Source organism: Dipodomys merriami, unplaced genomic scaffold (genome assembly GCF_024711535.1).
Source record: "Dipodomys merriami isolate MVZ:Mamm:240054 unplaced genomic scaffold, mDipMer1.0.p SCAF_7, whole genome shotgun sequence".
NCBI classification, from domain to species: domain Eukaryota; kingdom Metazoa; phylum Chordata; class Mammalia; order Rodentia; family Heteromyidae; genus Dipodomys; species Dipodomys merriami.
This window is the reverse complement of record NW_027206290.1, coordinates 69,294,839-69,305,220: the sequence shown is the minus strand read 5'-3', so window position 1 is coordinate 69,305,220 and position 10,382 is coordinate 69,294,839. Positions and strand designations below refer to the sequence as shown.

Genomic DNA, 10,382 nt, shown 5'->3' with positions numbered 1-10,382 from the left:
TTATCTGCACAGCAGCAGCCAACCATAGTCCGCACAGGGGAAGGGCAAGTCCTGACTGCTACCCAGGTGATCTCCATCCCCACACCCTCACTCTGCATGCTCTGGTCCTTTGGCCACCTCCAAACTACCTTCAAGCTAGTTATTTTCAGTGTCTGAACTTGACATGCAGGTGAAAGAGAGGCCTAGGCTGGACGCTGGAAGCCTGGCTCTCAGGCCAATAGCCACCATCTTTTATCTTAGTCTTCCCCCATCAATCTACTCTAGCAGGTGGATGAGGGTTGTCCCTACTCATTGCTTTGTCTACTGAGAGCTCTCTTGAAGGCCAGGGCTGAGGGAAAGGAGCACTGCAGTCTCCCCCTCCTGGGCCTAGTTGGCTACTTCAAATCATTGATCCAGTCCCTCCTCACCCTAGCCCCTTTAAGGGTCTAGCCTTTGTGCTGTGGCTGGCTTCATAAGTCATCTTGGGATTAATCCCAGAGAAATGCTCCTAGGGCAGCCTGGAGTTCAGGACTGCTCTAGCTGAAGCCACATGGGAGCTGGGAAGCTGGCAGCTTTAGTTGCTGGTTCTCCTGGCCACGCTGACCCTGTGGCAGTCACCTCACCTCTAACTAAGGTGAGTGGAGCACACAGAGCACCTGTCCACGTCCTCACTGCCAGCAAGTGTCAGGAGGCAGGGGGTGAGGAAAACGATGGCCGGGGAGGGTTTATGAACCCCCTCTGCTGCCCAAAGTCATCCTTGGGGTATCTGCTGAGTTGGCCAGCTAGCCCAGCATTGGGGTGGGTATCCAGAAGGGGGCTTTTGGAGAAGTTTTTGGGTGGCAGTGAGACCTAATGAACCTAGAACCAGATGCTGGGGGTGCTTACAGAACACAGCAACCCACCTGGCCATGGGATGAGTTTTTAATGTGAGGCAAAGACAGTTCACAATACAAAAATCTAAAAATCACACCCAGTTCCGACTTGGCTCCTGGGGAGGGAGGTTGCTGGGGGCTTCCTTTGCCTGCAGGGGTGGGGAGAAGCAGAGGAAGGACACACACGCACACACGCACACACACACTCACATACACACACAGGAAAGGGAAGCAGGCCATGGGATGGGGCTGGGCTGGAGGGATTCTGTTGCCCACCCGTCCTGGAGCTGCCTTCACCTCCTGAGGATGTCCTTTGCCCAAGTCACTTGTCAATCTGTCCCCGACCTGTCTGGTCTGGCCCTCAGAGGGTCAGTCACCAGCCGCTTCATTTCTCCTTCTTCTCCAGCCTCTTTGACGCTGACGCCTCCGTTCCCTCTCTGGATTCTGTCACAGCTGCTGGATCCTTAGGGTTTGACTCCTCATAACTGACCAGAAAATAATAAACACACAGTTAGAGGTAGGGCCTCCCTCCACAATCTTTTGGGCACATGAGGGTCAGTGTATAATCACTGCCCAGCATCTGCTAGCACCTGGCCTTAGCCAGACTGTGTTTCCCTGTAGGAGGCCGCTCTGCTTTCTCTGTGCCTGTGCTGCCAATAGGCATCAGCAAATGGGAGAGGCTAGACTTGGGCATACGTGGATCAACTTTAAGCTGCTGCTTTAAAATTTTTTTTTTTTTGCTGGTCCTGGTTCTCAGGGCCTGGGCACTATCCCTGAGCCTCTCTGTGCTCAAGGTTAGAACTCTGCCACTTGAGCAACAGGGCCACTTCCTGTTTTTTTCTGGGTAAGTTTGCTGGAGATAGGAGTCTTAGGGACTTTTCTGTCTGGGCAGGCTTTGAACCATGATCCTCAGACTTCCTGAGTACCTAGGATTACAGCTGTGAGCTAGCAGCACCCAGAAACTTTAAGCTTCATGAACCTTCTGCTGGACAGTGGAATGAAGGGCAGCTAGGATGAGGCTTCAGGAGAGGGGTCTGGTGCTGCCCTCCTGGAAGGCAGCTGGGTGAGCTCTTACCATGGGCTTCGTTTATTGAGCAACTGTATTCATGCCAAGCACAACACACATTTCCTCACGAGATCAACCTGAGAGGTACAGTGCGCCCACTTATACAGAAAGTCCCTGAAGGGAGTGATCTGCTCAGGGCTAGGTACACAACGAGCACAGACACTACCCAGCACTGTGCGACAGCCACTCAGGTCTGAACCCACTCTCAAGTGAGCCACATGTCACCAGGAGCACACCAAGGTGCAGCCTGCCTGCTCCGCACAGGCTTGGCGCAGAATGCCGAGGGCTGTGAAGCTGCCTCCTGCCACTGCCCTCAGCCCTTCCACTGGAGCTGGAGCGACTGCCCTACCTTGGGCCCCAGGCAGTGAGGGAGTGGGCAGGTGGGCACCCGCTGGGCATTACATGGTGCTGTGATTCTGTGGGCGCCGGCGACGATGGCCAGCTAGCTTCTGCTGCATGGAGTTGGCCAGGCTGGCAGGGGAGCCCGAGACTGTGGGGAAGTGGGTGAGCCTCGGGGTATGAGGCAGGATTTCCGCCGAGGACTCGTAGCTGTGTGAAAGACAGAGACAGAGACAGAACAGAGATGGAGAGAGGAAGACAAAGAGTGGAGGAGCAGAAAGCACAAGCATTGTGCTTTGTTATCTGGCTCTGCACTTCCAGACTAGTAGAAAGCCAGCATCACCTGCAGAAAAAGGTGCACTATGCACCTGTGCAAAAGAACAATGCATTGCCGTGGAAATCTCTCTGAAGTTCTTTAACTGTTCTGTGAAAATCCAAAGGCTGGGATGCTTACCCAGAGGCAAAGCATGTGCTCAGCATGTGTCAGACCCCAGCCTCAATCCCCACCCAAAACACCAGATGCAGACTAGTGGAGAGTGCCACCATCAGTGCACACACAGCTACATTTCAGTGCACAGGAGTCTCTGCGGCATAAGAACATGTGCTTTCCATAGCTAGGAGATGGTGAAATTCTGACCAGGGGAATGCGTTACCCATTCAAGAATAATATGAGGGCCGAAGATGCAGCTCAGTAGTAGATCACTTCCGAGCATTCATGAGGTCCTGGGTTCGATCCCCAGCATGGGGTATGAGTGGCTGACTGAATTTCAAAAAGAAGAGTGGCAGTAAGAGAAAAGTAAAGCAGAGGTCAGGTGGAGAATCAGGAGAGACTAAAGAGAGAGAGAGAGAGACTGCTACTTCCTCACCTTTCCCTAAGAACTGGAGGAGTGGTGGTGGTGAATGCATGTCATAGAATCCAGGGAAAGCAAGCCCCAAGTGGGTGAAGGGGCACTTTCTGTCCTGCCTGGGTTGCTCAAAGGACACAGTGGGCTGGACTAGGGAAGTCACCCCAAGGTGATGAAGCGAGGAGACCTGAGGCTGGATATGCCCAAAGAGGTGCTAAACTCAGGGTCAAGTACCCTGCCCGTTTCCCAGAGCTGTCCTCCAGTTCATGTCCCTACCCCACTCGCTGTAGATGCCAAGGCTTTGGCAGGCGGGGAGATAGGGGCAGAGAGGCTGGGGACTGGGGATTCTAGGCAGTGCAAGGAGGGCAAAGGCAGGTACGGGGGAGGGGTGAGTCACAGGCAGCCCTTGAGGCAGCCAGGTGTGCAGGAGGCCCTGGCAGGCACTTGAGGGGCAACTTGGAGGCCAGATAAACGGAGTGGGCAGCTTTAGTAGCAACTGGCAGCTATTTCTAGGTCCCTGGCAAGTGGGGTTGGTTGTGCCAGGGAGCAGACACCTGCTAGAATCACGAAGGCCTTGGGGTAGGGGTGGAGCTGCGCACAAGGCGTGGCTGATGTGTTATGACTGAGGGGCGACAGAGCTGGACAGAATGCCAGTGGGTTACGGCTAGAGACCCACATGACCTCTCATGTTCAGGGCACTTCCCACCACGTCCTGTTCTACTCCTGTGTGAAAACAGACTGTGCAGGAGAAGGTCACATGGCAAGACATCTGGTGGCAGAGCTAAGGATAGTGGGCAACCTGTTCCCTTCTCATGACCTTGATGGCATGTGGTGTGGGGGCTGCTTAGAGAGCCCCAGGCCAGGCTCCATCCTGGCTCCTGGCCCAGGGAGAGGTTCCTTTGGTGGCCACAGGCCAGGCACCCAGGTGCTGGCAGAAAGGGTGAGGAGTGGAACAGGTGGTGGGAACAATGCTCACTGGAGATAAACACCTCTGGCAGGCTCCACAGCTGCCCACAGGTGCACAGGACCCCATGTGAATCTCTGTCCCCTGCTGTGCTTACCTGAACATCTCTGTCACTTCTCCCTTGGCCAGTGCCACCAGGATGGGAAAGCCGATGCAGGCAGGGACCAGGTACAGGAGGGCAGGCTGTGAGAGGGCATAGGCTGGTGAGTATTGCTAGCAGGGCACCTGCTTAGGCCTAACTCAAGGGCAGCTCCGGCCTCGCTCCGGCCAGTAGCTGGGCCCCAATTCAGAGCTCCTGTCAGGCTGGGCAGGGAATGACCCACTAGAAAGAAGCCCAAGGGTGAAGAGCTTCAGGATCCTGAGAGTCTTGACTGGGCCGAGTGTGCTGGAGAAGTTGCTGTGATGAAGGCGACCATTTGGACACAGCCAGTATACACGCAGCACTCGTTATGGCCTGTGCTATGGTGATCAAATGGTCACTGGCTCCACTGGGATTCACACCTAGGTACCCCTAAGTCTGTGCTGAGATTCCTGGAAAAGCTGTACTCAGAGGAAAGGACATCTGTATACTAAGAGCCTATGTGCACAATGACACCCTGCTGGTACAGGCTGGGAGCTGGACCCACCACCTTGGCTTTTCCCCCCGTGGCGGCTTTGTTTTTATAGAGAAAGACTGATGTGTTGAGAGGGAGGAGCCATCCTAGCCTCCGTGGTCCAATGCCGAAGTGAGGATGGAAGCTCAGGCATGCCAGAGTCAAGCCATTCTTTGTCTATAGCAACTAAAAGGTAATCCTTACTCCATGTTCAATCCTCCATAGTCCCCAGTGCTACCAGTAATCTGAAGGCCCCATGAGACATGACACCTTCTCTAACCTCACCTGAGCTACCTTACTCTGGCCATAGCTCCAGGACCTTTGCACATACAGTTTCCACTGCCTGGAATATTCTCTCATCTGTGCCTAGTTTCCTCCTCCTCCTGTCTTCAGCTAAGGTATCATCTCTGGGGGGCATCAGGTCTGTTTCCTGCACACTCTTAAGAGCCTCTAAGTCCTTCACAGAATTATCTGGCTGTGTGTATGTATGTGTGTGTGTGTGTGTGCATGCATGTGTGTGTGTGTTAGTGGCTGAGCTGGGATTTGACTCTGGGTAGCTGCGCTTATGTGGACACTGGGTCTTTACTGTGAACTGGGCTTTGAGCCCAGGGGGATAAAAATCACAGTAACAGGTTTTCTCCAAACCTGTGAAAAGCAAAGTGGTACTCAATAGAAAACTGCCACCCTAAAGTAAGTTGGTGAGAAAAACAAGGGCTTGAAATACACAAACTAAGCTTTTAAATCAGGAGGCCAGAAAAAAGGGCTGGGATGTAGCTCAATGGTAGATGCTATCTAACAGGCCTGAAGCCCTGAGTTTCATCTCAGTCTTCTACCTGGTCATCTCTAAGAGACTTCCTAAGGGGTTTTGATCGCATGCTAGCTTGGAGATTTCTCAGGAGGTCAAGTAAGTTGAAGGCCATGCAGAGGTTACAGAGGTGACTCCCATCTACCACCATGCTAGCGTTAGAATTGCCTCTGTCTTAGAAAAGGGGCCACCTCATGCAACATGTTCTCCTGTGCACCAGATCTCTTTCCCCAAAGGATTTGTCAAGGAAATAACGACTTAGATAACTGCAGAGAAGGGCTGAGGAATAGTACAGGCCTGGGCTGTCCAGCTCAGGGCTCCAGTAGAGGCCTAGCTAAGCTTGTTATGTGACCTTGGACAGACTGCTGTCCTCCCAGGTCTGCAATTTCCCCACAAAGGAGACCATCTCTCGTTCCTTACATGTGAGAGCTTAATGGAGTCCTCCCCTGGTCCAGTTGGAAAGGCAAGCCTGCCATCTGGTGGCTGCCAAGTGAATGGCTTGAGGCTTGGACTGCAGTGAAGGGCTGAGTTATAGTGGAGCACTTCATAAAAGCCCTTAAAGTCAACCCAGGTCTACTTCCACACCTAGGGCTTACCACCATCTTCTGCTATTAGTTTGAGGACATGTGGACCCCAGGGGATGCCTAATACTGCAGATAATATTGTACCATACATACATACATATATATTTATGTATGGCTATCATACCATATATATGTATATATTTGTATGGTACACACACACACACACATATATGTACCGTATATATATGTATGGCTATTAAGAGACTAATGGGCAGGAAGTGCTGCATAAAGGCTCTCATGGGATGGTCAAACAGTTGATTGTAATACAATGGCATGAAAATTAAGTTATGAATTGCTGGAATTTTCCATTTAATTTTTTTCTTTTTTCTTTCTTTTTTTTTTTTTGGGTCCGTTCGTGGGGCCTGAACTCTGGGCCTGGGCACTGTCCCTCAGCTCTTTAGTTCAAGGCTAGCGCTATACCACTTGAGCCACAGCGCCACTTCTGGCTTTTTTCTTTTTGCTTATGTGGTGCTGAGGAATCGAACCCAGGGCCTCATGCATGCAAGGCAAGCGCTCTACCACTGAGCCACGTTCCCAGCCCAATTTTTTTATTTTCTACAAGTAGCCAAACTACAGACAATGAAACTGCATGGGAAGGTGGGCAGTATAATGACAGTTAAGACTACTTGGGCCAGGTGAGTTTATAGTATTTTACTTACACTAACTCATCCCATCCTCAAACCATCCTAAGGTGGCTATTGGCTATTGTTGATGTCCTTTTCTGTTCTTATTAATGAATGAGGTTGTCTGGATTCCCAACAGGGTCCTCTCAACTTCTGTTCCATGCTGCCTTTCCTAGAACCAGGGCCGTTGAGCCTGAGCCTGGTTTTCACACTGACCTAGGCTTGAGTTCTGACTCTGCCACAAGACTGCTATGTGGTTCTTCATCTGCTCACAAGGACCTTCTTGGCACAAAGCCTGGCAAGCAGGAAGTAATTAACAAGCAAGGCCCCTTTTTACTCCAGCAGAGGCATTCTGCCTGCTCTATCCACTCCCAACATTTAGGCTACACTCACTCAGGGGCTTTGACTACTAGCACCCATCTTGGTAGGAGGAAGAGGCAGAGCCTTGGCCTGCTTGGGAGGAACCCTGGGCTGAAAAACTCAATACTTGGAAGGGAAGGGGAGGCACAGAAATGGAGGGGCAAAGGGGGAACAAAGGCAGCAGTGGTACTCACTAGACACTAGGCTAAAAAAAAGAAAAACCCCCACAACACCTACTCAGTTCTACTCAATCTGCCCCAACTAGAGAGCCAGTGAAGCCAGCTCTTCTTCCCACTTGTCCTCTGCAGTCAGGGCAATCTACTTGGCTTCTGAGATGTAAGCAAACATCTGTGAGGATCTGGGGAAGGTTTCTGTTTTCCTAAGGAGGACAACAGCACGATTGGCTTTTTTCCTCTTAAGCATGACCTGCTAAGAGCACAGACAGCCACCCTGCAACCACAAACCACTGCTGATCCCGCCAGAAAGTGCCCACTTCTGGCTGTGTACACAAGAAGCAAAACCTCTGCCAGTCCTGTTACTCGAAGTATAATACTGCCACTCACATAAGGACAGCCTGCTTACCTGGGCATGCTTGAAGATATGCATAATGGAGATGGTAAGGCCCAGGCCAAAGATGTAGGCAGCAAAGCTGGTGTAGAAGTAGGTGTGAGTGTTCTTCTTCAAGCTTCAGGGAAGATGGGGAGGAGGAGGAGGGTTAGACGTAGGTCTGGAGGAGCAAGCTCCTGTCTCGGGAAGACTCTCTCGTTGTTAGGGGATCTGAACTCTGAGATGGGGGTTAGAGTCCGCACTTGCCCCAGCTAATTTGTGTCTTTGTTTTTTTGCCAGTCCTAGGGCTTGAACTCATAGTCTGGGCACTCTCCCTGAGCTTCATTTGCTCAAAGCTAGCACTCTACCACTTGAGCCACAGTGCCACTTCTGGATTTTTCTGTTTATGTGGTACTGAGGAATCGAACCCAGGGCTTCAAGCATGCTAGGCAAGCACTTTATCACTAGGCCACATTCCCACCCCCTAGCCTAGTAAGGGTCTTTGGATAAGTCACTATCGTTCCCTCAGCCTAGCTTACTGTTCTGCAGAATGAAAGAAACAGGAGCCCATCTCCTTGGTGGTTTTGATTAAATATCAAATATAACCTGCAACAGTGGCTGGGAGACTTTGAGTCAGCATAAAGATCATTTATAAAACTTGTGAAAAAAATACAGGTGTGAGGCAAGGCCAAGGAACTGCATGTTGAAAAACAACAGAGGCTGTGATATGGGTGGCTCAGGCTCTGGGAAATAGAAAGGCAGAAACTGTGAAGGCAATTTTTCTACTGTTAAATGTGGCAGATGCAACAACTCAGTATCTGTGAGCACCCAATAGATGCCAGCTGCACGGAAAAAAAAATGCCAGTAGTTTCCTAGTGATTCATCCAAGATCAGCTTCAGAATCTATGAATCAAATGCAACCTGGTACCACCACTACCTGACTTTCCTGTACAATGCCAGCTAAAGTCCCTTGCTGTCCCAAGCAGCAGGAATGGTGCCCACCAAGTACTGCAGGCTCACTTAAGATGTAGAATGAGTACCTTTGGCTTCTTTTTTTCTCTACATGGCTTTTGTGAGGGCTGGTGCAAGTGACTCTGGGAATGTGACACTGATTCTAGAATTACACTGTCACCCTGTGAACCTAGATGAGATAGGTCTATCTTCTGACTCTGGGGTGCTAAGTTTGTGCCTGCAGCAGGTGAGCCAGGGGGACTTCTGTGGGTTTCTCTATGTGCTACTTCTGGAGTAGAGGTGGAAGGTCCAGATGTAGGTTTCCCTACTAACTGGTCAGGCCCTAGTAAAGGTTATCTGGAAGCCTGTGTTTTCATGAGGTTTTAAGTGGAACTACACAAAGCATCCAGATATTAGAGGTTGGGGAGTTAGTTCTAATGCCTGTCTACCATGCTCAAGGCCTCAGTTTGACTCTCAGTGCTGCAAAAGAAAAGCATCAACCAAGTAAAAAGACAGGCAAGGGCTGGAAAGGTGGCTTAGTGGTAGAATGCTTGCCTTGCATGCACGAGGCCCTGGGTTCGATTCCTCAGCACCACATAAGCAGAAAAAGCCAGAAATGGTGCTGTGGCTCCAGTGGTGGTAGAGCACTAGCCTTGAGCGGAAGAGCTGGGGGACAGCACCCAGGCTCACAGTACAGGCCCAATGACAAAAAAAAAAAAAAGACAGGCAAGGTGGTCCATGCTTGTAAACACTCAGGGTTTGAGGTCAGCTGGACTACAAAGTGAAACTGTCTAAAAAGCACAAAATAAATCAGGTACTGATGGCTCATGCCTGTAATCCTAGCTACTCAGTCAGAAGGTTGAGATCTAAGGATCAAAGTTCAGTTGGGGACAAGAAAGTCTATGAAATTTTTATCTCTAACTAGTAAATGATTAGAAGTGTAGCTGTGGTTCAAGTGGTAAAGTATTTGAGCAAAAAGTCTCAGAGATAGTGCCCTAGGCCCCAAGTTCCATCAAGCCCCTGACACACACAAAAACAAAACCCCAAAGCCACAAAACAAGTTGGGTGTCAGTGGGCTCATATCTGTAATCTTAGCTATTTGGGAGGCAGAGATCCAAAGATTATGTTTTAAAGCCAGCCTAACTAGCAAAGTCTAAGAGACTCTTATTTTCCATTAACCACTCAAAAGCTGTAAGTGGAGTTATGGCCCAAGTGATAAAGCACTAACCTTAAGCAAAAAAGTTCAGGGGCAGTGCCTAGGCCCTGACTAGCTAGGCAAACTCTCTTCCACTGAGCCATACCCTCAGCCCTGTGCTCATTTTCTACAGCAGACTGAAAAAAAAAAAACAAAAACAAAACCCAAGTAAGGAGAGGGCAGGCAATAGCTAGAGACCTAGCTGGGACCCTGTGACCTGACCTCAGACTGGTAAGGATGATGATATTGGTAACTGTGGCTGGCCTGCACTCAGCACTCTCCAGACTGTTGTGATGCTCTTGAGGTAGGAACTTTTGTCTATCACTACCTTAAGTGTGAGAAACCCAAGACTTAGCAAGGCTAGGCTGCTTGCAAGGGCACAGGGAGAAAGCACTGCATGTCCCACTAGGACATTTGTTCTGGATTTAAACTCTTGGTCTGTGTTCTCAACACTACAGAACATTTTGGATAGGGCTCTTGGAACACTTAAATTTCAGAACGGACATGAAACTGGAATTGCTTCCATTGCTCTGGGTAGAGTATTTGGTCCCCCGTAAGGAGGCCCTTCCTCCCTTACCTGATATCAAAACGCAGCAGCAAGGCAATGAAGATCCCTGTGGGAAGAAAGTCAGGGTTAGACTGTGGCAGAGGAGCGGGTCC

The 10,382-nt window shown here is 50.3% G+C and overlaps 1 protein-coding gene across 3 annotated transcripts in view; it reads right to left on the bottom strand.

Moving 5' to 3' along the window:
• Positions 1 to 884: 884 nt before the first annotated feature.
• Hm13 (histocompatibility minor 13) overlaps positions 885 to 10,382 on the bottom strand; it is a 43,998-nt gene continuing 34,500 nt past the window's right edge. The window contains exons 9-13 of one of the 3 annotated variants that reach the window (XM_070006996.1): positions 10,300 to 10,336; positions 7,613 to 7,715; positions 4,163 to 4,248; positions 2,320 to 2,466; positions 885 to 1,336 (exon numbers count right to left, since the gene is read on the bottom strand). In XM_070006996.1, the coding sequence (XP_069863097.1) occupies positions 1,237 to 1,336; positions 2,320 to 2,466; positions 4,163 to 4,248; positions 7,613 to 7,715; positions 10,300 to 10,336 (473 nt within the window). In that variant the 3' untranslated portion in view covers positions 885 to 1,236. Of the gene's footprint in view, positions 1,337 to 2,266; positions 2,467 to 4,162; positions 4,249 to 7,612; positions 7,716 to 10,299; positions 10,337 to 10,382 lie in introns of all 3 variants that reach the window. The other 2 variants (XM_070006994.1, XM_070006995.1) reach the window with 2 other exon arrangements.